This window comes from Tiliqua scincoides, chromosome 10 (genome assembly GCF_035046505.1).
Source record: "Tiliqua scincoides isolate rTilSci1 chromosome 10, rTilSci1.hap2, whole genome shotgun sequence".
NCBI classification, from domain to species: Eukaryota; Metazoa; Chordata; class Lepidosauria; order Squamata; family Scincidae; genus Tiliqua; species Tiliqua scincoides.
The window spans coordinates 26,922,968-26,942,818 of NC_089830.1; the positions used below are offsets into that span (position 1 = coordinate 26,922,968).

At 49.7% G+C, this 19,851-nt stretch overlaps 1 protein-coding gene across 1 annotated transcript; it reads right to left on the bottom strand.

Moving 5' to 3' along the window:
- Positions 1 to 7,433: 7,433 nt before the first annotated feature.
- On the bottom strand, positions 7,434 to 16,252 carry CCDC61 (coiled-coil domain containing 61). Its single transcript, XM_066638638.1, has 13 exons — positions 16,096 to 16,252; positions 14,946 to 15,028; positions 14,364 to 14,524; positions 12,924 to 13,076; positions 12,205 to 12,421; positions 11,289 to 11,371; positions 10,586 to 10,827; positions 10,124 to 10,202; positions 9,911 to 10,035; positions 9,131 to 9,209; positions 8,305 to 8,371; positions 8,091 to 8,163; positions 7,434 to 7,823 (listed from the first exon to the last, which is right to left on the bottom strand). Exons 1-13 carry the CDS (start codon positions 16,241 to 16,243, stop codon positions 7,726 to 7,728), a joined length of 1,608 nt encoding a protein of 535 aa, XP_066494735.1. The 5' UTR covers positions 16,244 to 16,252; the 3' UTR covers positions 7,434 to 7,725.
- Positions 16,253 to 19,851: the final 3,599 nt, after the last annotated feature.

A 19,851-nucleotide genomic window follows, 5' to 3' on the forward strand; every position in this document is an offset into this window, starting at 1 on the left:
CCACTTGCTGTTGATGTGTCCATCTGAGGCTGTGATGGCAGGGGGAGGGTGGGGCCTTAGTCCTCCAAATGCACTCCTTGGCTGCCTCTGCCCTGCCCCGTGACATCACTGCCACAGTGCTCAAGCCCCCCCCCCCCCCACACCACAGCAGAGCCAGGTTCAGGTAGCAAGAGAACAAATGACATGCAGGTAGCCAGGACAGAGTGGAGTTGCACATCCATTGCCAACAGGCTGTACTGAGTGCTTTCTCCACAAGGGGGCAGCATAGGCCCACTGTTAGTTTGGAAGGAAGATAAAGACAGTTCTGTGCAATGGTTTTCTTTGTTTAAGCCATTTCTACCAAGCCCGTAGCCAGGATTCTAGAGGTGGGGGGGACGACGACTATTTTTTCAAGGGGGACAATGATGTCAGGGATCTCTATTGGTGGGCAAAATGAAAGGATAAGTCTGGAGAAACATCAAATACCTGAAACTCCCCCAAATTTCAGGAAGAGAAAATACTGGGGTGTTTTTTTTTTTTTGAAAGATGCATTTATTATCTGTAAAGCAACGTAACAATAATGTGCATAGAATAAATGCATCTCTGCATGCAATGTAAAATGTATTGCCTACATAGAAATAACATGCAACATATCCTTTCAGTTGCACACCAGTGCAATACACAGGCCTGCGACCCTGCAAAAGTAAAACATATCACTGTGATGCAGGTAGTATTTACCTGCATTGAAAGTGCCCATTTAACACCTATATAGCACCTATCAAGTGCCTATCTAACAACTGTCTAGTGCCTGTGCAACACCTATCTAGCACCTATCTAGCACCTATCTCATGTCTATCTAGTGCCTATGCAACACCTATATAGTGCCTAACACCTATATAACGCCTACCTAACATCTATATAATGCCTTTCTAGCACCTATCTAATGCCTATCTAGCACCTATACAACACCTGTCTAGCACCTATATAGAGCCTATCCAGCACCTATTTAACGCCTATATAATGCCTATCTAGTGCCTATGCAACATCTATCTAGCACCTATATAGCACCTATCTAACACCTATAGAGTGCCTATCTAATGCCTATTTAACACCTATCTAGTGCCTACATAACACCTTTATTCTTAATAAAGAAATATTTTCTTTTATCCTTCCTAACTCTCCCAACACTCAGTTTCAGTGGCTGTCCCCTGGTTCTGGTGTTATGTGAGAGGGAAAAGAACATCTCTCTAGCCATTCCTTGCATAATTTACATGTCTCAATCATGTCCCCCCTCAGGCCTCTGTGGCTATTTGCCAGAAGCACCGAACCGTCTTCCTTCCTGTGCACAAAAAATGTTGCCAAAAGGGCTTCAAATCACCCCCAACTGTTGCCAGATTAAATAAAGTGGACAGGTTTGGAAAAAACGCTGGGGGGGGGCAAACTGCAGGGGGGCAAAACTATGGCCCCGGATTTCTGCCCAAATTTGCATATATGCAACAGGAACGAAAAGTGTATTATTATTATTATTATTTATTACTAACAGTATTTATATACCGCTTTTCAACTAAAAGTTCACAAAGCGGTTTACAGAGAAAAATCAAATAACTAAATGGCTCCCTGTCCCAAAAGGGCTCACAATCTAAAAAGATGCAACACCAGCAGACAGCCACTAGAACAGACACTGCTGGGATGAGGTGGGCCAGTTACTCTCACCTTGCTAAAAAAAAAGGAGCACCCACTTGAAAAAGTGCCTCTTACCCAATTAGCAGGGGTTTACACCCATTTTTGTACAAAAAATGCATTAACCCATTTTTGTCCGGCCCACAGGTGTACACATTTGGTCCCTGTTGTGGATATGCAACATCGGACAGAAATGGGTTGAGTAGACTGCTCTAAGCTTTTCTTAAAAAAAACTAAGAGGGTGGAAAAAAAAACTTATAAATAATGGGTTGGCTACAGGGGCACATTGGGTGGTGGTTGGGAAGTATGGCATCTTTAGATGGTGTAGGAATGAAGGAGTGGAGCAATTTGGCAAGGAATTCTCCTTAGGTAAGAGCAGGATAGAGTATGAAAGACCAGGAGTTGGCACCCTGAATGGAGAATGGACCCATCAGCCTCTCAGCACCTTGGACAGCTCCCCCCCCCCCCCCCGGTACTACCTCAGTTAGCAGTTAGTTGGCAACCTTCAGTCTCGAAAGACTCTGGTATCGCGCTCTGAATGGTGGTTCTGGAACAGCGTCTAGTGTGGCTGAAAAGGCCGGTTTGGGAGTGACAATCCCTTCCACACTGGGAGCAAGTGCAGTCTGTCCCTGGTCTGTCTCCCTGGCTATGGGCCTTCCTTCTTTGCCTCTTAGCCTCAGACTGTTGGCCAAGTGTCTCTTCAAACTGGGAAAGGCCATGCTGCACAGCCTGCCTCCAAGCGGGCTGCTCAGAGGCCAGGGTTTCCCACTTGTTGAGGTCCACTCCTAAGGCCTTCAGATCCCTCTTGCAGATGTCCTTGTATCGCAGGAGTGGTCTACCTATAGGGCGCTTTCCTTGCACGAGTTCTCCATAGAGGAGATCCTACATAAGAACATAAGAACATAAGAACAGCCCCACTGGATCAGGCCATAGGCCCATCTAGTCCAGCTCCCTGTATCTCGCAGCGGCCCACCAAATGCCCCAGGGAGCACACCAGATAACAAGAGACCTCATCTTGGTGCTCTCCCCTACACCTGTCATTCTGACTTAACCCATTCCTAAAATCAGGAGGTTGCGCATACACATCATCGCTTGTACCCCATAATGGATTTTTCCTCCAGAAACTCGTCCAATCCCCTTTTAAAGGCGTCTAGGCTAGACGCCAGCACCACATCCTGTGGCAAGGAGTTCCACAGACCGACCACGCGCTGAGTAAAGAAATATTTTCTTTTGTCTGTCCTAACCCGCCCAACACTCAATTTTAGTGGATGTCCCCTGGTTCTGGTATTATGTGAGAGTGTAAAGAGCATCTCCCTATCCACTCTGTCCATCCCCTGCATAATTTTGTATGTCTCAATCATGTCCCCCCTCAAGCGTCTCTTTTCTAGGCTGAAGAGGCCCAAACGCCGTAGCCTTTCCTCATAAGGAAGGTGCCCCAGCCCCGTAATCATCTTACTTGCTCTCTTTTGCACCTTTTCCATTTCCACTATGTCTTTTTTGAGATGCGGCAACCAGAACTGGACACAATACTCCAGGTGTGGCCTTACCATAGATTTGTACAACGGCATTATAATATTAGCTGTTTTGTTCTCAATACCCTTCCTAATGATCCCAAGCATAGAATTGGCCTTTTTCACTGCCGCCGCACATTGGGTCAACACTTTCATCGACCTGTCCACCACCACCCCAAGATCTCTCTCCTGATCTGTCACAGACAGCTCAGAACCCATCAGCCTATATCGAAAGTTTTGATTTTTTGCCCCAATGTGCATGACTTTACACTTACTGACATTGAAGCGCATCTGCCATTTTGCTGCCCATTCTGCCAGTCTGGAGAGATCCTTCTGGAGCTCCTCACAATCCCTTCTGGTCTTTACCACTCGGAAAAGTTTGGTGTCGTCTGCAAACTTAGCCACTTCACTGCTCAACCCTGTCTCCAGGTCATTTATGAAGAGGTTGAAAAGCACCGGTCCCAGGACAGATCCTTGGGGCACACCACTTTTCACCTCTCTCCATTGTGAAAATTGCCCATTGACACCCACTCTCTGCTTCCTGGCCTCCAACCAGTTCTCAATCCACGAGAGGACCTGTCCTCTAATTCCCTGACTGTGGAGTTTTTTCAGTAGCCTTTGGTGAGGGACCGGGTCAAACGCCTTCTGAAAGTCCAGATATATAATGTCCACGGGTTCTCCCGCATCCACATGCCTGTTGACCTTTTCAAAGAATTCTATAAGGTTGGTGAGGCAAGACTTACCCTTACAGAAGCCATGCTGACTCTCCCTCAGCAAGGCCTGTTCGTCTATGTGTTTTGAGATCCTATCTTTGATGAGGCATTCCACCATCTTACCCGGTATGGATGTTAGGCTGACCGGCCTATAGTTTCCCGGGTCCCCCCTCTTTCCCTTTTTAAAAATAGGCGTGACATTTGCTATCCTCCAATCTTCTGGTACCGTGGCCGTTTTGAGGGACAAGTTTGGGATCCATTCTCACGACATGACCGAGCCAACGCAGGCGTCTCTGTTTCAGCAGTGCATACATGCTAGGGATTCCAGCTCGTTCCAGGACTGTGTTGTTTGGAACTTTGTCCTGCCAGGTGATGCCGAGAAATGCGTCGGAGGCAGCGCATGTGGAAAGCGTTCAGTTTCCTCTCCTGTTGTGAGCGAAGAGTCCATGACTCGCTGCAGTACAGAAGTGTACTCAGGACGCAAGCTCTGTAGACCTGGATCTTGGTATGTTCCGTCAGCTTCTTGTTGGACCAGACTCTCTTTGTGAGTCTGGAAAACGTGGTAGCTGCTTTACCGATGCGCTTGTTTAGCTCGGTATCGAAAGAAAGAGTGTTGGAGATCGTTGAGCCAAGGTACACAAAGTCATGGACAACCTCCAGTTCTTGTGCAGAGATTGTAATGCAGGGAGGTGAGTCCACATCCTGACCTGAGAGTTTCTGTGTTTCCTGAGAGTAAGCCCCATTGAATAAAATAGAACTTACTTCTGAGTAGACCTGGTTAGGCATGTGCCCGAAGACAGTATATTGCAAGGCGGTGGCATAGCTAGTGGGGGTGCAAAGCACTGAATTTTGCACGGAGCCTCACCGCAGTGTGCAAGCAGCCCTTCTCCCTCTCCTTCGGAGCAAGGTGTACATCTCCATTTTGCACCCACCTCCTGGAATGGCTCCGAAGGGGAGGGGCTGCTCGAATGCTGTGGTGAGGCTCCCTGCCAAACCTAGTGCTTTGTACCTGCTCCAGCTCTGCCGCTGCCCGCATGGCTTAGAGTCCACTCACTGGACATCAACATAAAAAGCCTGTGCCAGTGTCAATGTGTCAGTTTTTAAGGGGCCACAAAAATCTTGGATGTTTTTTGCTACCAGAAAGGACAACACTGGAAGAGGAATGCTCTTCTGTGACACAATGGGCTAGTTTGACCAATAGCACAGCCTTGAATGATGGAATGACTTGCTCCTCTGGCAGTTTGAGTCAAGAGCCTGGAGGTGCTCTTTGGCAGTGGTTAGAGTCAGTCTTTCTGCCTGCTCCACCAGTGACGCCATTCTGTGCTACACTCCGCCTTTCCTCTTTGCCAAAACAGCCCGACCTCTGGCTGAATCAGGTTTGACCAGCACTCGGTGCCCCTTTGGCCCAGCGCCAGCAGCAACAGAGGTACTGGGAACACAAAGGGATAAAATTAGAGCCCTTTTCCACAGAGCTTGCACCAAGGAGCCGTTTCCGACCACTAGCTCTGCAAAGCAGTTACCGTAGTTGGGCACAATTTCACCTGCTGTGCAAAGCACAGGCTCAGATGCTTTGATCAACAGCAGTGCAAGCCCCAAGGAGGATCAGCCTTGTCTGAGCTGAAAAAGAGATGCTGCTGCAGGCCCCCTCAAATCCTTTCAGGGGGAGGGAAAGGCACCTCTTGGGTGACCGTATCAATGGTGGTGGTTCTCCAAATGATCTCAATTGCAGCATTTGTCTCTCTCCAACTGGGTCTTGCGGGCCTCTTTTTGCTGGCTCACCAGCAAAGCCAAGCAACGAGGGTATTTCCTCCAATGGGAGTATCATGGCTCATAAGCCGAATGACACACAACGGTCATTTTCTTGTCTGGACAAAGTGATCCCACTTACCCCTCCCCCCATATCTACTTTAACTTCAGGGAACGTGGCTGTAAGTGGCCAGATCATGCCCAAGTCTGAAGAGGGCACCGACAGTGTACGGGGCTAGGGAAAGTCTTGCCCATTTTTCCTGGCCTCCAAGCTCCAGCCTGGATGCGGTACTCCAACGTAAGAATCCTGGGCACAACAGTGGCAAAGCCTTACTGTTCCCTGCCACAGCCGCCGTTCTTTTCACCCATTCTTCACTGCGAGTTGTGCTGGGCAGCCACTTCGCCCTGGAAATTGGGACACAGAGCCTTCTGGGACAACGTGCAGAGGAAGTGCCACCAAAGGCCTGGGACTATTAAGATGAGACACACCAGGCTGCCATTTGGAAACCACTGTTCTAGAATAATTACAACCATTGCCTGATTAGAGAAGCCTCAGCCAATCAATCCCCTAAGCTCTAGTCAGGAACAGTTGCACACTTCCAGGGCTAGAAAGCTGGCTTTATTTAAGCCAATGCATGCCTGTGTTATAGCAGGCGCCCCATCAGGTGAGAGAAAAGGGGGATGCCTCTTCTGAAATGGCACAGCGTCTCCTTTGCAGTTGGATGTTATCTATTTTTGACGTTTTATTGATGTAAAGGCATCCTGAACAGTGACAGAGAACCAATTACAAAACGTCAAAAAACTCAAACCTATTCAGTTGTTGGCAACCTTCAGTCTCGAAAGACTGTGTATCGCGCTCTGAATGGTGATTCTGGAACAGCGTCTAGTGTGGCTGAAAAGGCCCATTCGGGAGTGACAATCCCTTCCACACTGGGAGCAAGTGCAGTCTGTCCCTGGCCTGTCTCCCTGGCTATGGGCCTTCCTTCTTTGCCTCTTAGCCTCAGACTGTTGGCCAAGTGTCTCTTCAAACGGGGAAAGGCCATGCTGCACAGCCTGCCTCCAAGCGGGCCGCTCAGAGGCCAGGGTTTCCCACTTGTTGAGGTCCACTCCTAAGGCCTTCAGATCCCTCTTGCAGATGTCCTTGTATCGCAGCTGTGGTCTACCTGTAGGGCGCTTTCCTTGCACGAGTTCTCCATAGAGGAGATCCTTTGGGATCTGGCCATCATCCATTGGATGATCCATCCAAATGGATGAAAAAACCTATTCACTTTAAAAACATACATCTGTTGCCTAATTAAACAGCAGGGCTCTAGCTGGAAGCTGAACAGAGCACTAATATTAACCACTGCACCAGAGACCACAAAATTAGAAAAACAACAGTTTATTTACAGATAGAGACTGCCGGTAGCACAAGCCACTACAAGGACAAAGGCAGGGAGGCAGAAGACAAGCTAACTGAAAACCTGATCCTGGAAGCTCTGCCTCTCCGAGGGGTAGCCTGAAGTCACAGTTAACAGTTGTTGTCCTCTCATAGTCCTTGCCCAGGGAGGTTATTTTTCTCCCTGAAAGGGATCCAAATTCCTGGCCCAAGAGGGCTGGCACTCTCCCTACCGGGGAGGGCCTTGGAAGCTACCAGAAGGAGCTCTCTAAGATGAAAGCACATTTCCTTCCCCATCACTGGGCACAAGGGGAGAGATGTGGGGAAAGAAAGAGCCGTGTGCTTTTTTTCAGGATCAGAGCTGAAAGGAGGTGGGGGCAGAAGGGAGATTCTAAGACGACCACTCTGCCGGTCAAGTGGCGAGGCCTCCTTCAAAGCAAGACAGGACTTTCTACCTAAACCCCTACAAACCCCAGGATCCACACCGCTGCGTCACTCTCAGAAGCCTCTGCCTATGGACACAAACAAATCCATGATTCCCATCCCCAACTAATTTTCTACTTTAGGCCCACAACCAAAGTGTACACAAAGGCAGGAGGCGGATTCCCAAACAAGTGGTGGGTGGGAAAGGACACCCCCTGTATTCTGCTCTGTCGCCACGGTGCTGCCCTCCCCCTCAGAAGGCACATAAGTTCTCTCTCTCTGCTCTGCACAGGAACTACGTTCTGGTCTCCAGCTTATTCATGTACTCCTGCAGCGCCTGCAGCCGTGCGTCAATCTCCGAGAGGTCAGCCGAGGGCTCGCTGAATAGATTCTCTGCAGGGAAAGACAAGAACGTCACAGCAGGGAAGGTCCAGCCTGCTTGGGGGAGCTGGGGGCCTCCCCACAATCCCCTGTGCCCAAAAGTCTAAGCAGGAAGTTGCCTCCCCATAATGCCCTGCACCAATCAGACAAGGCAAATCAAGGAGGGGGAGTGATGGAGTGTTGTGATCAGTTCCAACTGCAGAACAAAGACACCCTCCCCGCCCTTTAGGGCTCCGCAAGCCCACAACCCCTTAGCCTCTTAGAACCCCAAAGAGTTACCTTTGTCTGCTCGCTTGCCTGCGGTCGGGGTACTTGCCAAGCGCTTCCGGTGACCACTATCTCCTCGAGGGGCCTGTATGGAGATGCCCATCAGTGCACCAAAAGCTAGGAGGGCAGCATAGGAGCCACTTCCAAATACCGCCCTTGTGTCCACCACTGGTCTCCTTTCCTCTTCCACGGTGGGGCATGGAAACCCTTAGGCTTGGCCACTTACCACGGCAGATCCGTTCCAGGAGGTGGAGCTCAGTGGTTTCCTGCCCTTCACAGCCCGTTTCCGACCCCTGCGGAACAAACACACAACATATCCGACAGGTTAAGGTCTCGACAGTGAGTTAGTCCTGGACCAGAAATGGTTCTGAGACTGTCCCCCTCTTATTCGCCTTCTTGGGATACATCTGATTTCACTCTGCTGGGGGGGGGGGGGAGTCTTGGCATTTTGCTGCTGCTTTAATTCCTGCCATTTTGATTATTTTATTTATTTAGAAGATTTCTATACCACTTTCCTAAAACTCAAAGTGGTGTACAACAGAATGTGAACATTTAAAACATCAGAATAAAATTTAAAAACATCACAATAAAACATTAAGGAGTGAAAACCAAGAATTTTCTGTCTCTTGTTTAAAACTTCTTGTTGTACCTATGATTTTAATTTTATCTTATCTACTTAGGATTTTATTTTTAAGCTGAAATACAAAGCTACAAACTCTTCAAAAGATGGCAGGTGGTCTATCCTTCTGCCTCCAATCTCCCTCTGAGCGGAGTAGAGGCCCCCAAACTCCCATCTAGTTCAACTCCATCTCTCCATCTCCATCCCTCAAACTCCCTATTCCCATCTCACCCCAGACAACAGCAGTGCTGGGCATCAAAGACCACAATGAAAAGGTTAAACCCTGGCACTGCCCAGCTTACACCTGCACCCACAAGGACGGCACATTTAATTTTTTGCAATCAAGACTGGGAATTTTCATAACAGAGAGAAACTTGGGGACCATGTGCAACTCTGCACAAGGTCCCTGCCTTCCTCTGCCCTCTTTTCTCACCTTGGTGCAGCTGGTTCGGAGTAATCGTCCATTTCACTCCCTGAGCTTACAGATGAGCCTCTGCTGCGAAAACTTTCCACTACAAAAGAGAGGATGTTTGCTGTGAGAGCAAGCAACATGCAGCCCTGTCCATGAAGACCAACCTACGTTGGCAGCATCACACACACTGAAAATGCCCATGCCCTCAGAGTATACAAAATAGACAACACGGAAACAGGTTATAAATATTAGATACACAGGCCGAGAAAAGTCAGACCTGCCTATAACATACAAGACTCTCCCAACCATTGGGGAAGCTGCTGTGATGTCAGGGAATGTTTCAGCTCAGAGACCCTTCACAGACCAGCAAAACATGCCTGTTTCCCAAATGGATAGAGAGCCTGGGCAAGATGCAGAGCCTTGCTTGACCCCCTACGGCATTTGTCTAGTGCCAGCTGTGTGTCGGGAACTGTGCAAAACTCCACAAAAGCGGCACAGCACCTTTGCCTGGAGACCTTCTCACCAGTCTGCTGCCTCCTGTACACTCCATTCTGTACACTCCGCTCAATCCCCAACATCTGCTCTGAACACCTCCCTGGTGATTGAGGCTCAGCACGTGCGCTCGAGGAGCAAGACCCTTTCAGGTGTGGCGCCAATGCCCTGGAAGACCCTCGCTAGAAAATGCCTTCTGGCACCAGGTGAAGACCCAACTCCACTATGGAAATCAGAGAAAGTATGTGGGAGACACCCTAGGGCCTGCATGCCCAGAAAGAGTCCAAGTGACACCGAAGCAAGGTGTACCTGAAGAACTCCTGCCCCGAGCCTTTCCAAGGCCGCCTGCACCAAAAACTGATGGACCCCTAGACTGCACACGGCGCCAGCCGCTGGGTGGAGTGTCTCCCATTCCCCGTCGGATGCAGCGCTTGCTGAAGCAGAAGGAAGAGCATTAGCAAGGCCCTGCCTTCCTCCTCCCCATTCCACAGCCCAGGATTGGGAAGAGCCATCGCTTCTCACTGTTTCTGCTCTGCCTCCTTCTGCTTGCGTTCCTTGGCCTTCACAAAGGCTGTGGGGTCAAATCGCGGTGCCCGGGCGCCTAGGAGAGGGGTGAGAAAAGGGGGGGGCAGTTGTAAGGGACAATACACCACAGTTCTTTGCCACGGCAGCAACTGGCAACCTCTCCAAGGCCAGGAAGGGGGTGACCAGAGGACCATCAGTGGCTGCTGAGCTCGGCTTCCAGGCCCTGCCTCCCAGCCCATTCTTTCTTGCTGCCCACACCTAGCAGAAGCAAATGATCCAAAAGAAGCAGATCTATTATCACCTGCTCAGTGACCAGACGTGCCTTTTCTGGGCACAGAACCTTTCGGACCCATTAAGAGCTCTCCTAGGAAGTCTGGCAGACCTTAACGAGGCACCCCACCTGTCACTGGGCTGGCGCTGACATGCAGAGTGTACTTGGCAAGGTCTACCCCCCCTTACCTGTAGGGGATGGGGACTGTCGCGGAAAGCGGCCCTGGCTCCCACTGCGCCCCTCCCTGGAGGTGGACCGCTGCCGGTTGGCCCCCCAGGCCCCAGGGCGCTCCCTTGAGTTGGAGCGTTCCCGGGAGGTGGAGCGGTGGTCTTCTCGCGACTTGGTGCTGGCTCGGGACAAGACCGAAGGACCAAAAACGCGGGAGGAGGCAGACTGGTTCTGGGGGGATGGTCCGAGGGGGGTGAAATGCCTGAGAAGGAAAGAGAACAAGACACCCACAGCTGGGGAGAGCAGCTGGTGTTTGTCTAGCACAGGGGCGTCACACTTTTTCGTACAGCGGGCCAAATAGCATTCATGATGCCTGCTGAGGGTCTCAAGTGATGTCATCAGGCAGGAAGTGATGTTTTTAAAAGGTCATAACCAGAAATAAGCACTTTTTTCTCACTTAAGAACATTAGCTGCAGATGACAGAAGAGAAAATTTGCAAATCTTGATCATATTTCAAGATACGGGAGAGCCCAAATATCATGCAGTCCATCCTTCCATCAGAGACACCTCAGTACTGCTCACCAGATAAGGGCCAGATAAAAAGCTTCCACGGGCCACAATCCAGCCCCTGGGCCTTATGTTTAACACCCCTAGTTGAGCAGATAAACTGGTGCAACGGCCTGCCTTCAACAACGCACACTGCAATTGGAAAGGAGCACTCACCCTTTCTTGTATAGGGCCAGTTCATTGGTCAAGTTCTTCACACGGATCCGGAGGCTCCTCTCGGTCACCTTCAGCTCCGATAGCTGGAGTGAAGAGAAAGATCTCCTTGATCAGGAAGGACCAAGCTGATTCACGGAGGATATTTTCAAGTGGAGGGGTGGGGGCGGCGACAACACCAATATACTTAATGGCCCAGTAGGAGAATTGGCCCAGGAGGAGAAAATCCCTCCTAGGTCCCAGTTACATACTCAGGTGGGATCTAACTTTGCACAAGGCACTGGCTGTTCCTCATTTTAACACAAGAAGCTTTCTTCTCCCAAGCCAGAAATTTCATCCAAGTCCTGTTGATCACAGGGGCTCTCCAAGGCTTCCTGGCCCTGCTTCGAGATGCCACAAATAGAACCTGAACTATCTAGTTCCCGGATACTGGGCTATTTGGAACCCGGAAAGGCACCAAAAAAAAAAAAAAAAAAGTCAGATGTGGTATTATGTGGCACAGGACTCAAAGCCTGCAGAATCTCAGCTTGCAGATTTTGTTTTTAAAAAACCATGCTTCCGGCCCTCATGGCAGAGGTGACGTGCTTGAAGGTGCACGGCAGCTGCTCTGTTGAACAGATCTTAAAGGGAAGGCTGAAGAATGTTTGCTGTATTGGGGGTGGGGCCACCTCTCCCCCTTACTGTGACAAGCTCAATAATCTGCAAAATGTGAGCTTGTGTATATTGGAGTAGCTTATGCAGGTCACAGAATTCATGATTCCTGGGCCAGAATGTGGCTGGCCTGCGCACAGAGTTGCAATTCTTTTTAACAGAGCACACTGTACGCAACCTCGCAAGTACTCACTTCCCCTGCCCAGCTGAGCGGTTCCCTCCCTACCAAGCCTGTTTCAGGGGACAGAGAGGCTCCCGCGAGACCCACCTCGGCAGCAAGCTGCCGGCTTTCCTGCAGACGCTTGCTGGCCACTCGCTGGTGCTTGGCCCGCTCCTTGGTCAGCTCCTCCTCGAGACTCTGCACCACCTTCTTGAGGATCTTCACCTCCTTGAGGGCACTGCTCTTGTTGGTGAGCTTCAGCTCCTCCTGCAGACCCAGCAGAGCAGTCTCCATTGCTGCCTTCTCCTCCAAGGTGCGCTGCAGCCTGGCAGGGGCAGAGAATTGGCAGCTGGCAAGATCTTAGATCTGAGCTATCTAGCAGTCAGTCTCCAACTCCCAATATGAGGAAGGATGTAGGATCTCACAGGTTGGTCACAGACTAGGACACCTTTTCTCTTTTGAGGCACAAAAACCACAGAAGAGTGTGCAGACAGGCCCGTCATCTCTCCACTACAAGATCCGAAAGAAAACCCTGTTTCCTACATAACCCAAAGAACCTACACCCTCCCATGGGAACCATGAAAACTTACACCCTTCTGGATACCATGGGAAAATCCAGCCATCCCACCTCTTTGCCATCAACAGTGAAGACTCCTATCTCTCCTTGTTCCAGTAGCACCCCAATTTCTAACCAGCTCAAGGTGAAGTCACATGAAAGAGCTGGTACCTGCAGCTGGCCACGGTGGATGCCCAATACTCTGACACAAATCCATCCAAGTCAACACGTCCTCAAGAAGCCCATCTTTTCCCACCCTCCAAACACTTACTCGTCCCGGAGTCGGCGGATCTCAGCATCCCGAAAGTCCTTGCCAGGCTTGGCCTTCAACATGGCCAGCTCCTCCTTGAGCTCCCGGATCACCTTCTGCAGGATCACAGGGTCTGGCTTCCCCATGTAGGGCAATGGCAGCGGATAGTGAATCCTTCCAGGAAGCAAGAAAACAGAGTCACAAAAATCACTGCCGATGGGAACAAATGCTGCAACTCAGAAGGGTGTGTGTGTGTGGGGGGGGGGGGGTTGTGCATGTATGTCCACTTGCTGTAGATCAGGGATGCCAAACATAAGGTCTGGGGGCCGGCCCCCATTATAATTGGGCTCTCTATAATGGAAGATCAGAAGATCATCAGGTGGATGATTCCATGTTTTGACAGCTGTTTGACAGCTCTGGGAAGGGCAGGCCTGGCTCCACAGCTGTAATCAATCAAGGCCAATGGAGACTCTGATGGACACCTGAGCTTCATTTGACCTTGATGGGACTTTGAATGGACATGGACTGAAGAGATGGCTCACCTGAGCTTAATTTGGACTGAACAAGGAGCTAAGGAGGTAGCTCACAGCTGAGCTGCATTTGGACTTAATGGGACATACAAGGATAAAAGGCAGCTTCAGAAGGAGCAAAGCTACCCAGACAGAGCTTCCCTGACCCAGAGGGAGATGCTACCTGACCAGAGGGACCCCAGACCTACAGGAGAAGGGGGCTGCCAGGACTCTGCTGAAGACTGGACTATGCTTTGGAGACTGGATTGGACTTGGACTGGAGGCTTCAGACCTTTACCCACTGAGTTAAGTGGAGTTCTGGGGAGGGAAAGCCTCTGGACAAGAGGAATTGCAGGGAGTGTATGTGTTTGTAGCAATAAATTCTTGTTAACTGCTCAACTGATAAGGAGTTCTGTTCATTTCTTTGCACACCACAGCTGCTGTTCTTGGCAAAGGAGGCTGTTAATTAGCCAAAAAGTGGGCATTAGAAGGGAGTTGGAATATTTGGATGGGACAAATTGGCGTAGTCAGCAGGATAGGAAAAATTGGGATAGGACACTCTCATGTCTTGAAAATATGATCAAGATTTGCACATTTTCTCTTCTGTCATTTACAGCTAATGACATTCTATGTGAGAATGAAGTGCTTATTTCTGGCCATCCTCTGCTTCAGGATGTCACTTCCGGCCCTCAGCAGGCACTATGAATGCTAATTTGGCCCTCTGCATGAGTTTGACATCCCTGCTCTAGATGGGTGAAATGACCGTCACACTTGGATGCAGGAAGCCATGTCTCTCCCCCTAGACAGGATTGGCTGTCAACCCTTTAATGGTTTACATCTTCCTTTATGGAAGAGATACCCAATTGGGCAGACTGTGGCCCAAATCAGCCCACGAAGCAAGGCTGGACACAGGGGCCTGCTCCCTCCTGCCTTGAGCGCTACTGCTCTTCACCTGTCAAATTCCACAGAGTAGATCAAGATGAGATAACGTTTGGAGCTCAGCGGGGAAGTCTTGGAAGCAGTTGGGTGCCGAGGTCCCACCCCAATCTTCCTGCTCCTCAGTGACTCGAGGTCATTGTAGGTGAGAAGGTCCAGCGTCACCGATTCGCTGCTCTGTAGAAAAGGGGAAAGCAGCGCCACGTCAAGGACCATGTAAGTCGGCCCTCTCCTGGAATACATGCTCTTGAACAAGAACACTTGAAGCACCCAGCGGGGTCAGAGCAGCTTGCCCAGCGCCCTCTTTTCCAGCACAACCAGCCACATGCCTCCAGGAAGCCGAAAAAACAGCACTGGAAATGCAGCGGCCCTTCCCTTTCTCAGCACTGACCACAGGTACATATCCCCACATGTTCACCTGCATAGGGGAGCGTAGGGGAGGCAAAGGGGCAGAAAGCAGAGCAAACTTATAAGGAAGGCAGACATGCTGCCCAGAGCACACCTTCCTAGCACAGTTCTTTCCCTGGAGCCTGTCCAGGAAGAGAGGAAGGAGAGAGAGAGAGAGAGAGAGAGAGATGCAAGGGGCTTGCAAGGTCACCTGGGCAAGTGCCGACTCCAGCATACTACAGAAGATCCCAAACTGCTTGAAATTCCCAGTCTTGTGAGTGAGGTCTTCAATGACTAGAAAGCGAGGACAAGAAAGAGCTGATTTCCACATAGATGGTCTTGGCTCAAGTTACTATTAATAAATATTTTTATCCTGCTTTTCAAAAAAAAAGTAGTTCACAAAGCAGTTTACACAGCAAAATAAATCAATAAATGGCTCCCTGTCCCCAAAGGGCTCACACCCTTAAAAAAAACAAAACAAAAAAAACACAGAAGAGACACCAGTAATAGCCACTGGAAAAAGGTGCCATTCTGGGGCAAAAAGGGACAGTTGATCTCCCTCTGCTAAATATAAGAGGGCAGCACTCTGAAAGGTGCCTCTTTGCCCAGTTAGCAGGGGACCCTGCTAAAGGATTTAAGCCAGAGGTTCCCAAACTGGTGGGTTGTGACCCACCAGGAGCAGGGCATTCCCCCTTTAGGGGAGTGGCTGTGCTCCAATGGCAGCAACAGTGCATCAGGGATCCTGGTGCTGTTGCATCCAATGGGCTTTTTTACTCAACTAGGGGGCAGCGCTGGCCTCCTGCAGGGTCCTGGAGGCTCACAGCCCCTTCTGATCTCCTCCACAGCTTGTTTACAAAGCCCTTATCTCCGATTCCTGTGACCCCATGAAAACAGGAAGTAGCTTCAGATTGGAGATAAGGGATGTTTACAGCAGCCATGGAGGAGATCACAGGGGGCTGCAAGCCTCCAGGACGCTGCAGAAGGCCAGCACTGCCCCTCCTAGGTAAAAAAGCCTCTTGGAAGTAGCAGCACCAGGATCTCTGTGGAGCTGTCACTACCCTCCTCCCCACCCACGCAAACATTTACCTGGTTCCCAACTGCCCTGTAGGAGTTTGGGAATGACTGATTTAGGCCCCCCCCTTTTTTAAGCCACGTGGCTCTCAGCAGTTCCCAAAAAACAGAGTGTCTAACCGGCAATATGATAGGTCGATATGGCGGTCTGCATGGCAGAGGTTTTCTGGCCCTTGGCAGCGGATACCATGGTCTGGATTCCAGCTTCTTCACTCTGAAGAGACGCCTCTCCAATAGCCTCGCCTGCTGACCCCATGCCCACCCCACCTTGCCCATCCCTCAATACTCACAAGCAGCATCAAACTCCCCTCGCCACTGGTCTGTGGTGAGCTTGTCCTCCACTTCCACTTCCAGGAGGCTGCCCTCCACTGTCATCCGCACGACATGCTCAACACCACGAAAGACGTAGTCAGCTTGCAGCCCATGCAGTGCGGCCATGGCGCACCCAATCAGCCTGCTTTGTGGTCAGTCCGCAGCCTCCAAATAGTTTGCAGTTTTATGTCTGGGATGAAAAGACAGCATGGAAGGAAGCAACAAGAGCCCTGCCCAGCTCACATGAAACAGACATGACACAGAGCTGCAGCCGGGGCAGATCTGCAGGGCAGGTGACCCAGTTCTGTGGGCCCCCAGACTTGGAGTGACTCTTGACAAACTTGTTTCTACTCCCTTATATACAGCACATATTAACAGAGGCATGCAAATTTATCACCTTACATATGAATATAAAACTTTCACGCCGATAATGCACCAAAGGGAGCTGAATGGAGGTCACAAAAGTTAAAAACACAATTTAAGCCAAGGTGGATGGTAGTCTATGTGGGGTGGGGTAGGGTGGGGTGGGAAACAAGTAAGAAAGGTACAGGTAAAGGGGAGGTATCTGGTGTAACGCTTCAGGTACCAGGAAACTGTGTCCCAGTCCTGCTCTGGTTCTTGGCAATGGTGCTAAAATGGCTTTCATTAGAGCCAGGCTTCAGAGTAACCTTTTCTGGTCTCTCCAATAAGAATATCTGGTTACGGCAATGTTTCTCAATGGCTGTCTTCCGCTGTACCGCTTCACCCATACGGAAGTACCACTGGAAGTAACCGGTGACGATTTAATTGCCAGTTACTTCCAGGTTGGGAGGCCAGATGCGATGCGACAAACACCAGTAAGAGGTTCAGGGTGGACTGGGGGGGGGCTTTTTCGAGCACGAAAAAGCATGCTTTGGAGTGTTCTATGGCATCATGTTCCTGGTTTCGCTGCTGGGTGGCAGGTGTCTAGGGCAGGGTGACCAGATGTCCTCTTTTTCCAGCACATGTCCTCTTTTTTAGCCTGGAAAAGAATTTAAATGTCCTCTTTTCCCCTGAGAGCAGGCCTCTGCAGGCAGCGCATAATCTTCTTATAATTACAATTACAATCTTCTTATAATAAATTACATGTACTATAGTTTTAAATTTAATAATATGTCATATAGTGTTTAAATTGACCACATGAAATCAATATACTAACTGCTACCTCCTAACTGGGTAAGGGGCACTTTTTCAAGTGGGTGCTCCTCCTTTATTTAGCAGGGGGAGAGTAACTGGCCCTCCTCACCCCAGCAGTGTCTCTTTTAATGGCTGTCTGCTGGTGTTCTTTTGCATCTTTCTAGATTGTGAGCCTTTTTGGGACAGGGAGACATTTTAGTTATTTTATTTTCGGTGCTTTGTGAACTTTTAGTTGAAAAGCAGTTTATAAATACTGTTAATAACACAGGCCAACACACATTTTGCTTCCTTAAACGTTACACCGATTCTTGGGTATATTTGGGGTGTATATTTGAGTATATTTGGTATATCGTTTTGGAGACACGGCATAGCCTCTTTAGTGAATGGTTCAAGCAGCTTCCTCATGAGGAAGCCTACACCACGGCTTCCTCATGAGGAAGCTGCTTGAACCATTCACTAATGAGGCTATACTATATCTCCAAAACTAGACGCGATAGGGCACAACGGATGCCATTTTGGAATCGGCACCCCAAAATCATATCTAACCACCATAAAGTTTGGGAAAAACTCAAGTACCTCAAGTACCGCTGGTTGAGAAACACTGGGTTACAGTGAGCTGTGCTGGGAGGGCAGGCGGGGAGCGGGCAGGGGTGGGAGGACAGGGCCCTGGGAGGGGGGCAGGATTGAGAGTGGGGTCCCCAGTCTCACACTTTATTATACAGTATATGGGTGTCATGGCACAAAAAAAGGCTGAAGACCCCTGATATAGAGGACTGGGGGGGTCCCTCTGCCTCCACCCCTCTGCTGCCCTCCCTGTCTAGATTCTAGCAGACTGGAAGCCCATGGGGCAGAGAACTGTGAAAAGCACCTTGAGAGCCTCTGTACATTCAAAGCCATTAGCTGGGGGGGGGGGGTCAGAAAGGTTGATAGGGGGGGTCCAGGGGGTGATACCACTGGTAGGAAAAAGACACCCAGGCAACCTGGGGGGGGGCTGCAATTAGTGGAGGCACAAAAGGGGGAGGGGCTGTAATTAGCACCCCATAATTAGCAAAGGGGGCACTACTGGGGGCTACTATGGGGGGCCAGGAGGAGGGGGCTCCTCCTGGGGGGCAGTGGGCCAAGACACCTGAGCCCCCCACCCACCTGAGCCCCCCCATGGAGCGCAGACGACGAAACAGCCCCCACCTCTTACCTGCCCGCCGTCTCACCTCAACTGCCGCCTCTGGATCGAGGCTCCTCCTTTCCGCCTCTCCCACTGGCCGCTTGCGCCAACGTTCCCCGGCGCTCATTGGCAGCCGCGGACGTCTATCATCTCGCCCCGTTCTATAGAACGCGGCGTTGAAACCCTTGGAACCGCCCTAAAGTTGAAGCCACGCCCCCTGCTGTCTGCTCCCTCTCTCCTTTAGTAGACTCCTTAAATAGACATAATAGCTAGACTGACACTCATGTTCCAGTTTCCTGGATCTCACCTAGTAGACATCCTCTCCCCTTTTGGGGGGGGGGAGGACTCTCCATCCTCTAGGACAGGGGTTCCCAAACTTTGTAGCAACAGGACCCACTTTTTAAAGTGACTCTCCATCAGGGCCCACCTTGGCTTGCCAGACTTATTAAAGGATTTTAAAAGAAATTTTTATTTATTTATTTATTTACTTACTTACTTAACACAACAACAACAACCCTATAACATGAAGACAAAAAAATAGCCACCTATCCTAGGTCCTTGGGAAGGACTCAATAGGTGATATAAACAAAATTCAGTCAAAAACAACATCACTGTGTGGAATGATGATGATGATGATGATGATGATGATGATGACGACAACAATATCAGGGGGTACAAAATTTCTTTTGGATCCCTTCCCAAAAGGGGAGGGAGGAGTGAAACAGAGTGGGCGGTCTGGTCTGCGAAGAGACCCAGTTATCAATCACTCTCAGGGATGTTCTGAGCTGGGAGAAAATGGACAGATCAGGTATCCAGATTTCTGGAATTGGACAGATTTCTGGAAGAAAAGTCCATCACAGGTAACAAGCCATGGTGGGTCTGTGCAATCTCCTGGTTTTAGAAGGAGGCTACCTCAGAATGCCAGATGCAAGGAGGGCATCAGGACGCAGGTCTCTTGTTGCCTTGTGGGCTCCCTGAGCAGTGACGTACAAAGGTCATTTGCCACATGAATTTTCGGCACTCCCCATGACAAAATTATTTTCAGTAACAGTCATGATATGAAATGAATAATAATAATAATGACCAGAAAAGAAGCACAGACAGTGAATTTTCTTTTATTGAACTTACATATAATAGGGTTCACATATGTAGTGAATATTACAGATCATAACCCAAATCCAAACAGGGAAGGAACGCCCATCAAAATAATATGCAGTGGGCTTGAGGTCTATCACACATACAAAAGCAGTTTTGTAGTAATATAGAAGAAAGGCAAAACATATGTACATTTATGAAGAATACATTTGGTTTTATGGAATGCTTGCAACAAGCTCTGCTGGTAATCCCAGCGTAATCCACTTTTTGTTACAGTGTACACCTTTTGTTACAGGATTCCCAGAGTAATCCACTTATTGTA